Below are 19,290 nucleotides of genomic sequence, written 5' to 3' on the forward strand. Positions count from 1 at the left end.
TGGTAAGGCGGTATATGTGAGGCTGGTAATTCATGGTAGCGACGATGGGAGAGCGCCGGCGAGGTGCTGGCTTGACGGACAGCCATCTTTGGTCGTGAAATGTCGACAGCGTTCCAGCGCAGCATCCAGGTGTATCCCAGGGCAAAGTGGTCCCCACCCTAGCAGGCATATGTTGTCAGACGAGGCGGCGAATCGAACAGCGATTGAACATGATCGATCGAAGCAATACAAGGGGGCGAAATTCCCATGAACCACGGAGCAACAGCATGTGCTCGATTCATACACGATGTGCATATGATATGCAGTAGTGACTTTGTTCCCAACCACGATTTGATGCAAGTCCAACTCACACTTCGCACTATCCCGATCCAGCGCATGCAGTTTCGAGCACGTGAGTCAGCCATCCGATTCGTCCGTCTGCAGAAACTCCGAAAACTTGTGGGTGCGCTTGCTGCAAGTGCCAACCGCTGCAAACACGTCTGATATCCGACTAAAGGACCACCATCTTGGACTTGTTCCCCCACTCTCTATATACGCTAGGTTCCTCACACGAAAAGCAAAAACGTCGAACCTTCAGGACCAGACTGCCGAGCCACTCTCTTGCGCGCATCACACGGATCGTCCAGCGAACTCTCTATACGAAAGCCACCATGTCAGACGTGCCTCTGCTCGTGAGGTCAGACACTTCATCGTCCGAGCGGCGGGTGTCGCCCTCGTGGACCGTGGCCACACTCAAAGCCCGTCTGGAGCCCATTACCGGTATACCCGCTTCATGCCAAAAGCTCAGCTTGAAGATCGCCTCGCAAGCGCCGCAACCGATCGAGGCGGCCGACGAGGAAGCTGCGGTAATCGGAGCATGGCCGCTGCAAGCGTATGCAGAGCTACAGGTGAGTGGTGGACTTTCCTGTTATCTCGTGGCGAGCGACAACAACCACACCGATCGTTCAACTACCCGATCTCCTCTCCTGCCGCTTGTCTCGGCCAGAAAACATGTGACGATGAACCAGGATCATACACTTGATCTTGCTCGATCTCAAATCCACGATAAGCTCGTTTCAGATGTTACCCACCAGCATACTGACAGCTGTGATTCTAGGTTACCGACACCCGACCACCGGGTGCGCGGACCAACTACACCGACGTATCTGCGGTCCAGAAGTATGAGATGCCTGCCGATGAGTACGAAAGCCGCACAGATAGCGTATTGGCCTGGAAGAAAGCGCAGAAACTTGGTCGATTCGATCCCAACGCTCCGGACATCATCGAGCAAAAGGTTAACGTCACGTACCGTGAAGTGGAAGAACGCGGCATCAAGCAAGGTGCGCGCTGTCGACTGCTGCCGGAGAACGACCATCGCCGAGGAACCGTGCAGTACATCGGTGATGTGCCAGAAATTCCTGGCGTGGGTGCGTGGATCGGTATCGCGCTGGACGAACCAACCGGCAAGAACGACGGCAGTGTGGATGGAAAGCGCTACTTCGAATGCGACCCCAAGTTTGGCGTATTCGTTCGCGCAGAGCGGGTGGAGGTCGGAGACTTCCCAGTCGTGGACGAGTTCCCCGACGACGACGACGAATTCTGATTACCGCAAGAATGTGTCGCCTGCAGATGGTTCCAGCCATATCAGCCTGGACCGATCATTTGTGCCAGCATTCGAGCTCTGAGCCAGCATCTACCTGTGCTGCGGTCCAGACCCTTTCGACGATGTGACCAAAACTTATGATGTTGCCGTCTCACACGCGTTTGGGCGTGTGGATTGCTCAGATCTCTTTTGCCGCACGGTCGTGCATGCGCTGGCGTCATGCCGGCGCTTCATCGAACGTGGCGCAGCCATTTGACCGGCCGGCCAGGCATACCATGGAAAGCCCAAAACGACAGCAGCACATAGCTACAGAAGCCTTGGGTGTATCGAATCTGGCCGGACACCTCCGCATTTGGTTCTCTAGCCCAGGCAAGCATGTCGACGATAGTCATGCAGATCTCGTTGCTCTCCGATATAATGAATCCATGGTATATTGCATGCAACATTTGTCATCTTCGGCGACTGCGTTGCTCATGTACTCGAACTTCCCAGCCAAGCTCACATTTAATCACCCATCGGCTCCGAGTCCTCGAAACATCAAATCCCGTGTTTGGACTCACAAGGCGTCTCGAGACTGACAACCACCGTCAAATTTCTGAGACTACACAAATAGCGTTCAAGGTCTAACCACCTTGATCCTCCGACTGCACTGTGATGACCTGTCTACTTCCAACGAACCCTCGTTCGGTTGCAAGTTTCTGCAAGCCTTTTGACTCGCGGCAGGCAAACTTTCGAATCGTGACTGTTACCCGAAGCGTCGGAAGACGCGAGTAATGGACGACATCGCCATGCGGAAAGGCAACGACGTGTCGGTGAACGTACAGGCATGTCCTCGCTCGAGCTGTCTATTCGTCGTTCGCGGAGACAACATGCTGGTTCTATAGCCAACGTTGACGCCACTCTATATTCGTTCACCTTGTTGCTGGCCCGAAGCGAGATAGCTACTGTGTCCACACATTGCATAATGATTACGAGAAAGGTTCGCAAACACAAGGTCTGGAGTGCCGTCAAGTGTCTTCCTGTTCTGGCTGTGTTCAAGCACGTGCATCTGCCACATATAGACTCCTCGATCCGAGGCACGCGACATCCAGAACGTGATCAGTCGCTGGCATGGTGCCCTATTCCTCGGGCTTGATTCATGCAATTCCTCGCTTGACAACGACTCGGCATCCAACGGCTCAGATCCAAAAGCAGCACACTTGCGCGGCTACAGCGCAAAAGCAAACATCCAACAACCATGGTCATTTCACCGCTCCATCGTCCTGTCATGCCGGCGCATCTGCTGCCGCCTGGTCGACCACGCATCCCTGCGCAAAGAAGACTTTTGCGGACCTCGTTCTGCTTTCGTTCGTGATGGCGTAATTGTTACCTATAAACAAACGGAAATCGTTAGCGCAACTTGTCTCACCCTGGTCGCAAAAAGAACACAATGCTGGATCCATGCGAACGACGATTGAAGAGGGTTGGATTGGGAACACGATGCAGGGAATCTGTTGAAAATCTCCGTGCGCTGTAACGTCGCACCAAGTCCAGAGGAAAAATTCGGCGCTGCAGAAGGATTCGAGCAGGGACCAGGGCTGGTTCCGAAGTTCCGAAGTTTTGGTTCGCTTTTGTTTCTGGTTTGTGCCTTGTCCATGTCGCCCGGCGAGCGACAGTTCGGTCGCACAGCAGTCCTCGTCACAATGGTGCGTGTCCTTGAGATGGAGAGTACCACGTCGTGCGGCGGCTCGTGCGCAAGGTCGGTGCGACGGAGTGCTGATTGACAGCAAACGTCGCACACCCTCACCGCCATGACAAGACTTGAATGAGCGGTCCCTCGATGGCTGGCTGCATTTCCCAAACCACAACAATTCGGCCTTGTTTTTGCGGTGAGTTCACCGCTTCCAACGACATCCATCGCCGACTGCTTGAGCGACGATCCAAATGAAGGCGGTCCAGGGTTGGAGGTCCGGAGTTCCAGGCAGGCAGGAATAGAACAAGCGAGAACGAAGGGGAGCATCAAACGTACCTCTGGGAACAACCCAAACACCGCCCTTGCTGAGAGCGAATTCGTTCACCTCCAACCCAGTAGCGCCCACCTCTACCAGCACCTTGCCCTCGTGCACGAAGAACACCATCTGCATGCGACGGCTGTTCTTCGCTCGTTTGAAGCCTTCGGGAGGCAGCTCTACTACACCCGCGCCGAAGAACGGCATGGTCATGATTTTGGCGTACTTGAAAGCCGATTGCGGAACATCGCGGGTGATGATTGATGAAGCTGCAAATGCAATGTCTGTAGGGCGGTCAGCATCTCGGTGCATCCGAATAAGGAAAATTGGGCTTTGCACTCACCTTCTTGCAGAGGCTCGTCGGCATCACCATCGCCTTGTCCATTCTTGAGCAGCGGGTTCCAGCTAGCAACATGCCCGGTGATTACGCCAATTTCTTCCTCCCACTCGTCTGCCATTATAGATTCTGTCTCGCTCTCTTCTTCGATCGAGTCAAGGCCTGATCGCTTGGATGCCTTGCCCTTTCGCTTGCGTTTTGTCTTCAATTTTGGCTTCTCAACAGGATCGGCTCGAATGATTCCCTCGATCTCGCCGCTCTTCCAAATGAGAGCTTCATTCTCCCAGAACTTCAAAGGCTGTATCAAATTCCTGCCCGCTCGAGATGTCATTTGGCCAGCGTCCTGTGCTGGCGTAATGGCTCGCAAGTTTACATTGCTAATAGGTCCAGTGCTGCCACCACGCTGACGGATCTTCGATGGGGAATCATTGATCTTTACAGGACTTCCTCGCTTCTGCATGGCTCTGTTGGCATCTCGTTCCTTCGGCGCCGCCGCTTTCGCCTTCCCTTTCCCTTTAGGACGCCCTTTTGCTTTGGTAGAAGGCTCTGGCTCTGCTAGTTGCGATTCCAACTGTGCTTCCACTTCGCTGTCAGGCTGTTCTCCAGGGTAGTCATCGGCATCGACCATGTACTCGTCTCCATGCGCTAACAAAGTCGGATCGATCGTCTCGGGTTCGCCGTCGCGATGAACAACAACATTCCCGCCATTTGACGTTCGCGGTTTCTTGGACCAGCCACCTAGTTCTCCTCTTTGCGATGCAGCGCTTTCGTCCATGTCATCGTTCAAGCTTGCTCGGTCCCGTTTCTTGCTCGAGTGATTTGAAGGTCCGGCGATTGGCGACTGTTCAATCTGACTGTTGTTGGACTGATCAGACTTCCGTGGCCTGCCACGCTTCTTTGTCGGCTCTCGCGCATCTTGTGTCTGCTCAATACTGATCGCAGTCTGGTCTGGGTCCACTGGGTAGCCATCATCCTCGTTCATCATCATGGGACCGTCTTCCTCAATCGAATGTTCCACGCTCTGATCTGCATATCCAGCATTGACGCGCTCGACCTCGACATCTTCTTCCTCCTCATCGTCGTCGTCTTCGTGCTCGTATGGTCCAGGTCGCGCGGGCCCTGTTGATCTGCGCAAAGTCTTTCGAGGCTTGAAAGGGCTGCCGCTCTCCACAACACTGATGCTCTTGCGATTTCGATTCGTAGCTCCAGCAAAGTTCAGCCGTCTGTTCGCGGGTGGCGCGTTGCCGGAGGGAGAGCTTCCTTCGTCCTCGTCGGGAATGTGTCGCGAGCCTGGACGCGCTGATGACATGCGTTTCGGAGAGCCGATGTTGGTATGCCTGGGAGTCGTTTGTCGCGGAGGTGGTAAGTGGGGAGTTCTGCGCCGCGTGAGGGTTTTTGTGACATCTGGAGTGGAACCTGTTGCGCCGACTGTCAGTACACGCCGAGCGTTCCCAACATACCCTTTTCAGATATTCCTCACCTTCTTGCAGGTCCATGCCCTCACTTGTCAATGTCCTGTCGCCATTATGCCGGGAAGGCTCTCCTGGTGAGGAGAATATGCCGGACACCGGCTCCAATCCATGTTCGTCGCGTATGCCAGTATCTTGTAGTGTGATGCCCGTTTTTCTGCGAACGACAAGTCAGCGACCGTCTGATAGACGTGCGAGTGTCCATTCTGCATACCTTCCGACTTTTCCAACATCAAAGTACTGATTGTCTGCTCTTCTGCGCCGACCTGGTGTCGCGTTCTTCGCGGGTGGCGCCATGCCGCGCGGCGGCTTGTTCTCTTTTCCCAGCGCCACGTTTGAGTATCGAAGTAGGATATGCGCCGGTCGGTCAGAGCGAGAGTGAGATGTTGGAACAACACGCGTGGATTTCGTGTATTCTCACGCTTGATGGTTCTGTTTACTTCCTGGCGATCCATGAGCGTTAGCGCCGCGCTAAGAGCTCAACCCCCGCGAACAACTTCGGACAAAAAGTGACTTCATATGGGCTTGACATCTCCCACCTCTGCTTCTGTAACTCGTTCACAGTCCGAATCACAACCAGTCTCAGCAGCAACATCACCCGCTTCCGACATGGATTCAGCGCTCCGAGATGTCCTCCTCCGCGGCCAGCACGTGCTTCAGTTGGGCCTGAGCGTGTACGGCGGCCTCGTGTCGCTGATTGCCATCACACGACTACAAAAGTACGAGAGCACGTCACAGAAACTTGCCGAATGGTCAAATGAGGCTGCGAAGCAATTGCACAAGACTCGGACAACTCAGACATCTGGTGCTGTTGCGGTAAGTGGCACTATTCCTGGGCCCTGCGGGATCTTCTTCCTGACATGCACCATCAGATCCTGGCTTCACTAATCGCTTCCGGCATCCTTGCATTCATCCCGAAGGCTGTACCGTCATGGGTACGGATCGCACTGTCTCCGCTTCTTCTCCTGATTGTTTTGTTCGCGAGAGGTCACATCAAGAACTACTGGGCACCTTCCGACGGCAAGACTGTTGGTGTGAGGCTTCCAGTGCCCAACATGAGAGACTACAACGAAGCGCAGAAGCGGACCGAGGATTTACTCAAGATCCTCGAATACCTGGAGTATAGCTGGGTGGTTACGAGCTTCATCAACGGCATGCTCGGGTATTGAGAGAGGTTCGCAGTGATGTGCGAGTCGAGTGCATTGGCCCCATTGTTCGACATGAAGAAACGACACTGCTCTCTATATCACGCCGCCACCCACAGTATCGGAGTCAGACCAGATCAGATTCCCGCTATCCAGCACTTACACAAGCTTGCAGCGCGACTGTCCTGCTCTTGACGCACTGATCTGCTGCACTATGCCTCCTCCTTCGCCCCCTGGCCTTGCTCAGGAGGCTTTTCGATGTCTTTCATCAACAGCGCAGCCTCAGCGCAAAGCTTCCGTGTCTCCTCCGCCAATTGATCTCGCCCACTCATGATGCCAAATCGATCCCGCCAGTATCTCCACCTGGCCCGAGTGTATGTCTGCTCATGCTGCGGACTTGCCTGCTGGGGCGCAAGTACCCGGTTGGCATCATATCTCTTCTCAGAATCAAAATCTTCTCTCACAATTCTCTCCCAGATCGCCTGTCCTGCGACACGAATCCACACAACTGCTGTAGGAATGTATGCATCCAGCTTCTCTGCGCTGGTACCTCGGTGGTCTTCTCGCGGATCGACTGCCAGACCACCGTCCAAAGCCCAGACGCCATAACGCCAAAAGTTCGCGACGCCATGTAAGGACAGCCGCGCAATGAAGGCATTGATGTTATTCGCGCCGTTGAGCTCCGGTGACGAGAAGCCGGCTCCATACCCGGGAGCGTCATTCCAAGTCTCGCGCGCTGAAGGTCCAAGCATGGATAGAGTGCTCCAAAGCGTGCCGGACGAATACTGCCAGTCTCTCTTTAAAGGTATGGTCATGTTCTGCGGAGGTGGCGGATCCGGACGTTGCTTGATCTGTCTAGCGAAATCCACAAGTTTCATTTGCTTTCATTTGCTTTCCTTCGTCGGCCCACAGTGTCTTCCTGGCGGTGTGACAGACTGCGAACCACAGACACCAGAGCTTGCCTTCCACGGATGGGGTCCCAATTTCATCCGAGATAGGAAAGTCTTGCTCCAATCCCCAGAGCTCCTCAGCCTTTACAGTGTCGTACATGTGTCGCTGGCTTCTCGCGACCATCTCAGCTGTGTAGAATAAACGACCGTCGTTGGCGGTCGTGTACAGGTGGTCGATCGGCTCCGCCAGCATGTTGATAGCAGCCTCCAGAGACAGGCAGCCGGCCATGTACTTGCTCAAGACGGCGTTCTCCTCATTGCAAGGATCGTACCACCCACGTATCTTCGCAATGGCGTCGAGTTGGTCTGCCTCACTCGGATTGCTCTCGATGACTTTCCGGACGCGGTTCTCTTGGTCGACCCTTGCCCGATCCCAATCAGGCACTTCGCCAAAGTAGCGCAGCATCGTGGCAAGATTTCGCAAGACGCGAATTGGGCAGTATAAGGATCAAGCAGTATTGAAGCGGACTGTGAAGTGTGCGAATAGCAGCATCGCAATTCATCTTGCAGCACTCCTTATATTGCTCCTCTGGCGGTGACCAAATTGGGTCACCTATTTGTGGCGAATCCTGAGGAATGAGATCGAGTTGGCCATGTGATGCTTGTTGTTGAGGAGGACATATGGCGAGCTGTCTATGTTCAATACTGTTTGCAGCATATCATTCGTTGAACGCTGATGTTGTGAGCGTTCGAGGGGAGGCTGCAACGATCCCGATCATGAAATGGAGAAGTTGATGCACTCGTTCGGAATGGCAGGAACGGCTTCACTCTCGCCACCTTCCTCCTCTCATCACCATTGACAATCGAGCACTTTCTACAACACCACTTGATCAATCAATTGCCTCCCAAAGTCGATCTTGCCTGCCTACCTCAAAAACGACCGATCGAATGAAATGCGAAACTGTGCGGCTCTCTCCCCACCTCGCCCCGCCGAAGGAGATCTGCGCCAAGAATGAGTCCTTTGGGAGCTTGCGGAGCCGCGTCTTCTCCGCCAAAACCGGTATTTCGTTCAAGCCTCGACTGATATGCTTGGCGGGCGTATCTTTACCTGAAGAACGTCCTACCTCCTAGAGTGGGACTGGTTCACGACGCCAGAATGAACCCCTGCTTGGCTCGAGCGAACGCCTCTACCGTAGCCGGCAGCCAAATAGCGTTCGCATGTACGCTTACGCTCCGATACGAGAGAGAGCGCAACACCGACCAAGAATGCCGAGGGCTGTACCTGTCTCTACCTACGCCACCATCATGCACGACGTTCCGTAGATCATGAGAGACGGTAGCGCCGACCATGGCCAAAGCTGACGGCCGCGGAAAGAACGCCAGATCCAACACCGACGCAGGCTTAGCTGAGGGTCTTGATGCAGGACGATCGCGCCAGCCGCGCATCTGTCCACCAGCTGAAGGAGGAGAGTTTGTGGCCCTTGCGGCTCTTTTCAGGATTGACTTTGAGGCCAAGTTCGTGGAATCTTGATTTCTCCTGTCAGCGTCAGAACAAGCATAGAGGCCTGGTCATAGTCGACCAATGACAACCCACGATTCTACTTCCGAGCCGCACGATCGGCCTTGATAGTCGCCTTCCTGGACTTTTATTGTGGACGTTCAAGGCAAGGTAGGCTGGTTGGAACAGGTATTCTACATGTCAAGAAGCCTTCTTTGCTTGCATTGTCCCACCTCACAGCATTTCTTCTCCTCTCTTCCCCTCACCACGAAAGGAGGATTATGGAGGAAAGCAAACAGGCGACGCCTGCACTGAAGACCATCCTCAACAGCTTGAATCCTGTCGAGCTGGTAGAAGCACGAGACCACATCCAGTCCCTTCTGACTTCAACCCAACTGCAAATCGCCAACCAGCAACTATCGCCGCTGCTGCAACTTCCTCCGGACATCCTACACTTTGTCATCGAATTTGCCTTGACTTATAACACCGACATCGACCTGGAAGATGACGACCTCGCCACTCCAGGAATTCTCCAGACTTGCCACAAGCTCCGCAACGAGGCCATGAAACCTTATCTCCACAACAACACGTTCTCCATGAAACGCAGTTTTCAGGAGAATCGATTGGAACACTGGGCCAAAGAGATTCTACGCGAGCATCGAAAACATGTGAAACGAATACGGCTGGGTCCTCCACTGCATTGCAGTAACGAAGAAGCGACAAAGGAAGCAAAGGATTTAGACGAGCGATGTGGGTGGAGAGCAGGCACGGTATGGGTCTTGTCGGAGGACGATTTCGAGAACGACTACGAGTGGTGGGTCAATGGCCTGGGCGAGACGGAGAAGATTCAGGCAGTTTCGGCGGAGTCTTCGTATTCGTCCTTGAGTGCATCGTCGGTCAAGGATCGGCTCGCCGCTGAGTCGGCGATTTGGAGCTGGTGTTCGAGAGTCAGTTCGGAGGAGGTTGCGAGTCAACGGAAAGAGGAGGAAACAGAGGTTGTGGTGGTGCAGTCTCCGCAGAGTTATTATTGAGCGACACGACCTAAAGCAGTCCCTGTACGATTAGCGTTGCGGTCATTCGAGAATGAAGGCCGTGAGGAAGGATGAATTCTGACAAATTTCTGTGGCGCTGTCTTCGACTTCATCTGGATCTGTGAAGTTTTAGAAGTATCGATCTGGAACGCGCGGACCGGCAAGGCACGATGATTCGCTCCTTTCACATTTCAACCAACCTACACGACATATCCTCCCAGATTTACAGCTTCGCCTGCAACACACTTCCACCATCCAGCACCAATGTGCCTCCATTGATGTGGCTGCCAGCACGACTGCACAAATATACAACACCAGCAGCGATATCCTCTGGTGTTCCCAGTCTCTTGTTTGGGCTTGCCGCAGCCAACTTTTCCACACCACCGCTCATTTCCATCAAGCCGTTTGCCATCTTCGTAGGGAAGAAGCCTGGAGCAATGTTGTTGACCAAGATACCCTGAGGACCCAGTTCGAGGGCGAGGTTACGGCCGAGATGGAGTGCTGCGGCCTTCGAGGCACTGTAGCCGAAGGTGGCCTGCTTGCCGAGCGTGCCGACACCAATTCCTGCGATCGAAGCGGTGATGATGATTCGGGAGGGTGAGTCGGGCTTGCTAGCTTTGCGAAGGAGAGGAGCGAACCTGTGGTGCGGTTTGTCAGTAAGACTCCACATTCAGGACCGTCCATAGAGTGGGACATACTTCTGCGAGCAAACGAACACACTCTTCACGTTCAAATCCATGACCTTCTGGAAGCCATCTTCCGGGTGCTCGTCGAATGCTGCTCCCCACGTCGCTCCTGCGTTGGCGAACAGAATGTCGACCTTGTCCGTATGCTTCTCGACCTCTTTCACCAGTCTCTCGACCTCACCAGGCTTCGCAATGTCGGCGGGAACAGAGAAGGCTTTGCAATTACCGGGAAGGGCATTGAGTGCCGCGACGGCTTCCTCGCACGCTTTGGCCTTGCGCGAGGTGATGAATATCTAAATCGCAAATCTTCATTACCAGCCGCAAAGCCGACGCTTTTGAATGGACGTCTTACCTTGGAGCATCCGGCTTGAGCGAGACTAGTGTTCAGAGATGTATATGTCAGTCATACAATACAGACGGTACAGCCGGACAGCAGGAACATACCCAGACGCTGCGTGTAGTCCTAGACCTCTTGAACCTCCAGTGACCACGGCTACCTTGCCCTCGAGGGAGAACAGACCCTTGAAGTCATTGAGCTTGACGTCTGCTTCGGCCGACATGATTGTGTTGTTTTGGTAAATGGGTATGAAGTGTCCGTTGGTGTTTTCCAACGCAGCGATAGAGAACAGTAATAAGAATAGAGAGGAAGAATAGACCCGGACTTACCGCTCGAATCGATAAGAAGTGCTCTAGATGTTCATCATTATTGAACCGGAGTAGATACCTCGGCCTATGCGATGTCGCGTGGCGTGCACTTCTCATAGAATACAGGCCCAAGCTGTGCACGGTCCACGCTGTGCACGCTCGAATTTCGAGAACGTCAAAAACCATGGTTTTGACCAAACTTCCACGAATTAATGCACCACAACCATGGCACCGATGGACGATGCATTGAAGGAGCTGACAGACGCGAAGGTGAAGAATATTCAGGAAATCGCGACGAACCATCAGGTGCACCGTAGCACTTTATCGAGACGATGGCGCAAGCTGACCGATTCACGCGCCCAACGCGACGAGAATAACTCGATTCTCTCACACCAACAAGAACGCACCCTCGTAGCCTATATCGACACCCTCACACGCAGAGGCATTCCACCGACTCCAGCAATGGTTCTAACCTTTGTTTACGACATTGCGAAGGTCCTTCCAGATCGCAAATGGGTACCACGGTTCGTCAAAAGGCACAAGAAGGATATCGATTCGAGATACCTCAAACCACTGGACAAGAGCAGGAAGAAGGCAGACTCTGCAAGGCAGTTTAAGGCGTATTACGACCTCATTGCAAGCAAGATAGATCAGTACAACATTGAGCCTTGCAACACCTACAACATGGACGAGAAGGGCTTCCTAATTGGCATGCTTCAAAAGACACGCCGGATCTTCACGAAGAAGCACTACCTCTCAGGCTCACTTATTGGCAACATGCAAGACGGCAGTCGTGAATGGATCACCCTCATAGCCACAATCTGCGCTGATGGCACTTGCCTACCTCCGGCATTGATATACAAGGCCGTGACCGGCAACATTCAGTCTTCATGGCTGCAGGACTTCGAGCCGGACAACACCGACCATTGTGCGTTCTTTGCTTCCTCACCGAATGGCTGGACTGACCACAACCTTGGACTTTACTGGCTAAAGAAGGTATTCGAGCCGTTCACAAGAGACAAGGCTGGCAAGAGAGGCTACAGATTGTTGGTCATTAACGGCCATGGCTCACACGTGAACATGGCATTCTTGCAGTACTGCATGGACCATCGCATCTTCGTGGCGGTCTATCCACCTCATTCAACACACCGCTTACAACCTCTCGATGTCAGTCTCTTTGGCCCATTAGCTAACCGCTACAGTTCTGAGTTGTCACGCTTCATTCACCAGACTGAAGGGCTGTCAGCAGTGACCAAGCGTGACTTCTTCCGACTGTTTTGGCCAGCCTACAAGCTGGCCTTCACACCAGCTAATATCGCTTCTGGCTTCCGCAAGACTGGACTGTATCCATTAGATCCAGCGGTCGTTCTGAAGAAGCTTGAGGAGCCAGCAACTGAGGGTAAACACGTGCACTTCAGTGATGGCTCTCGGCCAGGCACTGCTAACTCAAGGCCAAGCACTGCCAGACCCTCTACCGCCGACACAGACACCTCTGTCATCTCCAACAACTGGCGTGAGACTCGTGCCCTCATGAGGAGCGTGTTAAAGAAGCCAGAGAATGAGAAGGAACGCAGGGCGATTCAGAAGCTCACCAACACCTTCATCCACACACAGACGCAGAATCAGCTGCTCAAGAGCGAGTGCAATGGCCTGCGGCAGTCCTTCAAGAACGAGAAGCAGAAGCGACAACGTGGCAAGCCGCTGCTCGCTCTGCCACAAGGTCAAGCAGCTCAGTTCTTCTCACCGGCCAAATTACAAGCTAGCAAGGCACTGATTGAGGCCAAGGAGGCTGAGAAGGTAGCTGAGAAGAAGCGGAAGGAGCGTGAGGCAATAAACAAGAAGGTGGACGAGCAATTGAGAGCTGAACAGCGGATACAAGCCATGGCAGACAGACAGGCTGAGGCGGCTCTGAAGGCTGGACAAAAGGCTGCTCAGAGGGAGACTAAACAGGCCAATTCACAGCTGAAAACTGACCTCCAAGCCTCTGCTCGCAAAGCAACACGTCGTCCACCAAGAGCCAGACAGCGCAGAGCGGATAAGGTGGCTCAAAAGCAGTTAATCGTCGTGTTGAAGGTGTCCTCACACCGGAGGGGGGGTCCACAGCTAGCTGAATCCTCCCAGCCTCCAACACGCATGACATTGAGGCAGAAGTTACAAGCTGCTCAGAGCTGATAGATATGATTGATGCGATGAATTTGAGCTATCAAACACCTCATTGTGACCATTGGTTGTGAAGAAATTGGCCATTAAAGAGGTGTGAGAAATGAAGCCATGCTCTCGTGTGGAGCGTGCACAGCGTGGACCGTGCATAGCTTGGGCCTGTATTCTACCGTGCAGGACTCAGCGTGCAGGCGCGATGAACTACTTCACGCGGGCTCTCCTGCAGGTACGTCCAGCTTGCATTCATTTGAGAGTCTAACAATCAAGATGTCTGTTACGCACGGTAGACTCGATACTGCCGCCTGGTGTCGTTCGTGGCATGGACGACCAGTGGCGAACGCGTGTATTCGGGTCACATGCTCAAGTCAGATTGACTCATACCCAAGCACCCAAGGAACAAAGCATAGCGCCCAGATCTTTCACAGCGATATCGTGGTGAGACACCTCACTTGGGCCTCCATGACTCCACCGAGTGATTGTGCCATCGCATATTTTCGGTGTTGCGACATCGGCTATGAGTCTTTGACGTAGTCATCATGCGATAAGTATACAATATATAGAGAATAGAAGGCTGTCTTGCCTCCCTGGTTGCCCTCATATCTCAGACACTCCTTCAAATGCTGTCTTGCCTGGACACTACACCGATCTGCACACATATCTACCAGCACTACGATGGGACAGAACAGGAAGCGAACCAGACACCGGACCAGTCGTGCCAGAGTGCAGCTTCAACACGATCTTTCAACGACCACCTCCAACGACGCCACTCTTTCGTTACTCTCGACGAGGACTGTACGCCACGACACGGCGACAAGCTCTCTGATGGCCTTATTGAGCAATTCAGACGATATCAAACATTCCTGGAAACCAACTCTCGTTGCACCACCAAAACCAAAGCTATGTCGACAAGAAAGCGACAACAGTCGTGACCGAAGAATCTTCGGTGGCGAAGACGATGAGACGGCATCCGCCCAAGATCTGCGAGTCCAAATGCTCGATGTCGTGCTTGGCCTATTCAACGGGATCGATTATGACGATTCGATGTGCTAGCCGAGCTTCTTCTTCTTCTTCTTCAGGCCAGCTGGTGCCGTTCACGAATTTCCTTGTCACGATGGACAGACGGCCAGAATGGAGCTGATGGAGGTAGCATGACCTGTGGAGCATGCATCGGCGAAGGCGTTCAAGATACCCATGTTTTTCAATGTCGATATATACGCTGTGTGCAATGCATCACCCAACGCAGCATATTCAACTCTCACAACACAATCACAACTCTTTCTTTCCAGCATTCGCCGCCTGCGCCGCGCCCTCAATCTGTACATTCTGTTGACTCTTCTTCGGCCTCTTGCTCTCCGCCGGCTGACACAACGTCGGTACAGGCCTCTGCAGCATCAATTGCCGATTCCTCTTGACATAGCCCACCTCAAAGTAGTCTTTACCTGTCTCTCCTCTGAACATCTTCGCCCAGTGCCGTATTGTCTCGTCCACGCCTTCTTTGCCCTTCTCTATCATCTCCCGCCTGTATGCCTTCTGCTTTTCTTCCATTGCCTCATCTGCCATCTCTTCGTATCGCGGGACGTCTACGGGGATAAACGTCCATTCGGCGCCGCGGTAGTCCGGGATATTGTCGTCTGCGAAGCAACCCGTGATGAATCCTCTCGTAGCATCTCTTCCTGCAAAGAAGGAGTAAGGTCCTCCCGGGCCGTAGACAAGACGCCCGGCCGTCACATCGTAGATGGTGCTGTTCAGTGCGAGGTAGACAGGTAGTGAAGGATCTCGACCATCGTATTTGAGCAGTTGTGCATCAGTCAGGACGACGGGAGATCTCTGTGGGTATGTACTTAGCTTTGACGTCCACGTCGCGTGGTCTACGATGGCGAGTGTGAAATGAAGCGCACCAATTTGGCTGCGAGTGCTTTCGGACGAAGCCACCATGGGTGGTAGTTCCACGAGTAGCTGTCTCCAGTCACGAAGTAGGATAGCAGTGAGTTCAGCAGGAGCAGACCGAAGACCAGTCGGAAGCAGTCTAGAATGGTGATGACCGGCTCCGCGTTGCTGGACCGCGCTGATCTTTCGTTAGAGGACTCGTCCCGCTTCTCATTCGTATCGACATCTGCCATGGCGGACACTGATAGAAGCTGGTGCCCTGACGAGCAAGACTCAGATCAGTGAGTGGGCGAAATAGACAGTGTTGTAGGAAGGACAAAAGCTGTGGCTTCGAAGAAGCGAAATGTCGGGAGCACCCGACGGCAGGAAGCAAGCAAGAGTGGCTGACTAACCTGTGCCTGACCTCCAGGCTAGGTATGGGTCCATGGATGGCAACGACGGCATGATCAGGATAATGAGAACCCTTCAGGACTGTCGTTCGTTGCCGTGCCCAGCCCAGGAGTGTTTGATGCAAATATGTATAGTATGAATGACAAGGCAAGGACTTCGATTCGCTAAAGCATTTTCAAGAAACACGAATCAACCTTCTTTTGCGGTCAGTTCCTCCCTGCAATTCCTCCTATTCTTCTTGGCTTCCTCAATCCGGTCATCCATCCATCCAGAAGTATAATGAATCTTCGCGTCCTTAGCATCCATCGTTCCCAGCCGGATCACATCATCCCACCCGCAGCCTTCTTCTGGCGAGTACGTCCACTGAAGGCACTCTTCACGCTGCACACAAAAGTTGACACACGCCTCTTTCGACCGCGCCATCTCCATCTTCTCCGGACTCAACTCATTGTCCTCGATCTTAAACTTCTCCTTCTGGGACAAGCTGTTCCAATCCGATCTGTTGCCCTTTGCATACGGCTCGATGAAAGGGTAAAACAGGTCGGTGTACGTGTAAGGCACCCGCGTGCCATGTTCTGCGATCCATGCTTCCTCGAACCGATAGAGTGTATCGACCCGCCTGGGCGTGGCGTGGTGGAATGTGACCGACGGCGTACACTCGCTCGCAGGATGAAAGTCCATCGAGTTCATGGTCCCGCCTTGAAACTCCCGTCCCGCACCCTGCACGAGGATGTCTACTTCCCGAAGAGCAGCGGCCACAATGACATCGCCGCAACAGTTGTCCGCTGTCTTTTTTTCCCAGCGCCGGTCGTACACCTCCACTCCACCCGGCTCATCCTGGCGACGTTTCTCCAGCTTTTCCAGAGCCGGACGCGACATGACCACTCCCGTTCCACCGTGTGCGAAGGAGATGTCACCGTAGCCATTAACACCACCCAGGTACAGTTCCTCTGTCGGGTCGTGCTTTTCGGTCCAAAGCATAAAATTCTGCCATGAAAAGGTTGTGTCTGCTTCGATCATCACGAACCACTTGATATTGGCCGGAGCCACTTCCCACGCGCGGTGATACATTGGGAGGAACTTCCACTTGTCCAGGTTCCTAAAATGGAAAGTCAGACATGCTTCGAAAGTAGTCTCCATGTCCTTTTTGCGACTTACCATGCATCCGTACCCGTGTACGCGCCAATATCCTGCCCGGCATCTTGCAAAGCCTCCATGTGCTCATTAAACCGGAAAACCTCCTGCTCCTGTTGAGTTTCTTTCGTGACCGAGGTTAGAACATTGTGAACGTGGTAGTTGCCAACGTCTTGCTCAATGTTCGAGACGAGGATATAGTTGGGCATACACTTGAGAGCCGTGGCGAGATGCATGGGCAGCTTCTTGTACAGCTCGGTCGCTCCAGTCTTGAAGATGATGAAAATGTCCTCCTGTCCCGGCCGATCCGGACATGATGAGTTGATGTTCGGTGTCTTTATTGATTCGACGATGACAGGCTCGTGGGGTGTGTTCTCCTCGATGGATGGGGTGTCCAAAATTGGTTCCTCCAGGGCCGGCAGCTCTGTACCAGCCACCACCGCCGATATCGATTCTGTGTCCTGGGCTTCCGAGCCGAGGGAGTCAAGCCTCCCGTGTGCTTTGCTGATGCTATCATGAAAGATCCATATTGTCACGATAAGAGCAGCAGCCACGAAATACCAACGAGTGAACCACGCACTCCGCTGGGGAGTAAATGCAGCGGCATGCATTGCGTGAACCAAAGTCGAATCAAGTGAAGGGCCCAGAACGCGAAGCAAGAGGCCTCAGCACGGTAGAGCGACCCAGCTGGGTATATAGACAGCCAACATCAGGCCTTCGCTCCAGCCAGCACTGGTAGCGCACAAGCAGCCAGTCATTAGCCAAACCCACAAGCGCTTTGAACAGCCGCAAGAGTCGGCGGCACGGCACAAGTCATTGCATGCGTCGCAGCGATCCAATAGACTTCAGGCGTGGTTGAGACCGCCGCCCAGATGGAGCCCTGCAAATCGGATCTAATCGCAAGTCCAATCGCAAGTCCATCGACGGATGCCAGGTCGCGTAGCGTTGATCAAGTGCCAGAAACAGCTTCTCATTGGACTGCTCTAGACCGGCGGGCTGCCATCAAATGACCGCGGAGACTTGTCCGATGCTCGCTTGTGCACCTCCGACAAGGAGAGCACAAATCTTCAGAGCTCCACTCGGCAGGTAGACTTTGCGCCGGCACACGAACGTCTAGCGTGTTGAAAGCATTGTGGAGTTTCAACCGGTACGCCCACGCGCTGGACATGCACGACCATAGGACTGTGCACAGGTTGGAGCTACGAATGGTCCCTGAATCACTCGACCGGCACGATGGTTTGCTGCAGTGTTGGTAAGGGCGGGTGGAGTTCAATACTCGCGTGAGCTCGCGAATGCGGGAAGCAATATGTTGCAGGGATGACAAGATCCACCACGGGAGCTCCAGGTCGCCACTGACATTTCGACTAGACAACCACAAGTCAGTGTATGCATTGTACGAATATTATTGTTTCAGCAATGAACGTATCGGGAGGACCTGCATGAATGCGGTAATTTCAGGCAAGATAGACTTTTCAGCTGCGCCGGAAGTAGGAGATTACTGGAGTGATTAATTTTTGCGGTGCAGTGCGGTCGAAGTCTGTTGATGAAAGTTCCGTGGCTGACACGGAGCCAAAGCCGCTGGACGATGAGTAAGCTGAGCATATTGAGGTGCCCCTTGAGCTCCCATGCCCTATACCTGTGCTTTCAACTCTACGGAATACAATGCTACCGAACACGCATCCTTTGGTTTTGCCAGTGCGAATGGCCGCCGCATTGTGTTCGAGCAGAGAAAATTCTGCTTGAGGCATCAATTCTATGCAGTATCCGCCGACTCTACAACTTTGAAGGACTCGCCTGCAGCACGCCTCTGGCTAGGCCGAGCTGCTTACTTGCTCCTTCAACCATCTCACTCACGATATCTGCAGCAGTCTGTCCAGCCTTATTGACCGATCCCGCAACGATGCCCGCTGGTCTCATCGCCGCTCCATCCTCGATCTCGTCCGTCAACTTTCCAGATTCGTGCAGCTTGTCGAGCTCATGCACGAGCGGCACGATGCCTCTTGATGTCAAGTCCTTGATCTCTGCTTGACGGTTGACCTCCCAATCCGTCAGGTAAGGATTTCTCAACGCACGGAGGGGTCGTCCAGACCAGACTGTCAATTTGACCCAGTCGTCGTATCCCGCAGCAATGACTTGCTTCTTGAAGACCTCTGGAGCTTTGGATTCCACACTGGGGATGAATCTTGTACCCACCCAAACACCGCTGGCTCCGAGCATAATGGACGCAGCCACACTCCTCCCGTCGTTGATGCCCCCTGCGGCGACCAGCGTGACGGGTTTCTTGGTCAAGGGAGAAGTATACTGCGAGCAGATATCCGCGCATGCTGGTAGCAATACCATGCTTGGAATGTCTCCTGTGTGACCGCCCGCCTCGCCTCCTTGTGCGCAGATGAGATCTACGCCAGCAGCACAGGCCTTGTGGACGTGCTTGGGGTGACCGACCATGTT

The 19,290-nt window shown here is 53.6% G+C and overlaps 9 protein-coding genes across 9 annotated transcripts; 3 read left to right on the top strand and 6 right to left on the bottom strand.

Annotated features, from left to right (window-relative positions):
• Positions 1–502: 502 nt before the first annotated feature.
• MYCGRDRAFT_68104 (uncharacterized protein) lies at positions 503–1,582 on the top strand (the record flags this gene model as incomplete). Its single annotated transcript, XM_003854814.1, has 2 exons — positions 503–887; positions 1,097–1,582. 2 exons carry the CDS (start codon positions 651–653, stop codon positions 1,580–1,582), a joined length of 723 nt encoding a protein of 240 aa, XP_003854862.1.
• Positions 1,583–2,847: 1,265 nt separating this feature from the next.
• Positions 2,848–5,780, bottom strand: MYCGRDRAFT_107966 (uncharacterized protein; the record flags this gene model as incomplete). Its single annotated transcript, XM_003855603.1, has 5 exons — positions 2,848–2,951; positions 3,591–3,854; positions 3,914–5,323; positions 5,388–5,533; positions 5,591–5,780. The coding sequence occupies 5 exons, from the start codon at positions 5,671–5,673 to the stop codon at positions 2,848–2,850; spliced, it is 2,007 nt and encodes a 668-aa protein (XP_003855651.1).
• Positions 5,781–5,985: 205 nt separating this feature from the next.
• MYCGRDRAFT_107967 (uncharacterized protein) lies at positions 5,986–6,579 on the top strand (the record flags this gene model as incomplete). Its single annotated transcript, XM_003854815.1, has 2 exons — positions 5,986–6,192; positions 6,249–6,579. 2 exons carry the CDS (start codon positions 5,986–5,988, stop codon positions 6,543–6,545), a joined length of 504 nt encoding a protein of 167 aa, XP_003854863.1.
• Positions 6,580–7,376: 797 nt separating this feature from the next.
• Positions 7,377–7,946, bottom strand: MYCGRDRAFT_107968 (uncharacterized protein; the record flags this gene model as incomplete). The annotated part of the gene is made up of 1 exon (XM_003855602.1): positions 7,377–7,946. One exon carries the CDS (start codon positions 7,875–7,877, stop codon positions 7,377–7,379), a length of 501 nt encoding a protein of 166 aa, XP_003855650.1.
• A 2,217-nt stretch (positions 7,947–10,163) lies between these two features.
• On the bottom strand, positions 10,164–11,186 carry MYCGRDRAFT_36589 (uncharacterized protein; the record flags this gene model as incomplete). Its single annotated transcript, XM_003855601.1, has 4 exons — positions 10,164–10,578; positions 10,639–10,919; positions 10,979–11,003; positions 11,050–11,186. 4 exons carry the CDS (start codon positions 11,184–11,186, stop codon positions 10,164–10,166), a joined length of 858 nt encoding a protein of 285 aa, XP_003855649.1.
• Positions 11,187–14,039: 2,853 nt separating this feature from the next.
• MYCGRDRAFT_103157 (uncharacterized protein) lies at positions 14,040–14,717 on the top strand (the record flags this gene model as incomplete). The annotated part of the gene is made up of 1 exon (XM_003854816.1): positions 14,040–14,717. One exon carries the CDS (start codon positions 14,104–14,106, stop codon positions 14,479–14,481), a length of 378 nt encoding a protein of 125 aa, XP_003854864.1.
• On the bottom strand, positions 14,698–15,551 carry MYCGRDRAFT_90609 (uncharacterized protein; the record flags this gene model as incomplete). The annotated part of the gene is made up of 2 exons (XM_003855600.1): positions 14,698–15,258; positions 15,330–15,551. The coding sequence occupies 2 exons, from the start codon at positions 15,549–15,551 to the stop codon at positions 14,698–14,700; spliced, it is 783 nt and encodes a 260-aa protein (XP_003855648.1).
• Positions 15,552–15,927: 376 nt separating this feature from the next.
• On the bottom strand, positions 15,928–17,156 carry MYCGRDRAFT_24623 (uncharacterized protein; the record flags this gene model as incomplete). Its single annotated transcript, XM_003855599.1, has 3 exons — positions 15,928–16,147; positions 16,190–16,861; positions 16,888–17,156. Coding segments are annotated over 3 exons (1,161 nt in total), but the record flags the coding sequence as incomplete, so codon positions are not given.
• Positions 17,157–18,577: 1,421 nt separating this feature from the next.
• On the bottom strand, positions 18,578–19,287 carry MYCGRDRAFT_68107 (uncharacterized protein; the record flags this gene model as incomplete). The annotated part of the gene is made up of 1 exon (XM_003855598.1): positions 18,578–19,287. One exon carries the CDS (start codon positions 19,285–19,287, stop codon positions 18,616–18,618), a length of 672 nt encoding a protein of 223 aa, XP_003855646.1.
• Between the last annotated feature and the right edge of the window lie 3 nt (positions 19,288–19,290).

This window comes from Zymoseptoria tritici, chromosome 2 (assembly GCF_000219625.1).
Source record: "Zymoseptoria tritici IPO323 chromosome 2, whole genome shotgun sequence".
Classification (NCBI taxonomy): Eukaryota; Fungi; Ascomycota; class Dothideomycetes; order Mycosphaerellales; family Mycosphaerellaceae; genus Zymoseptoria; species Zymoseptoria tritici.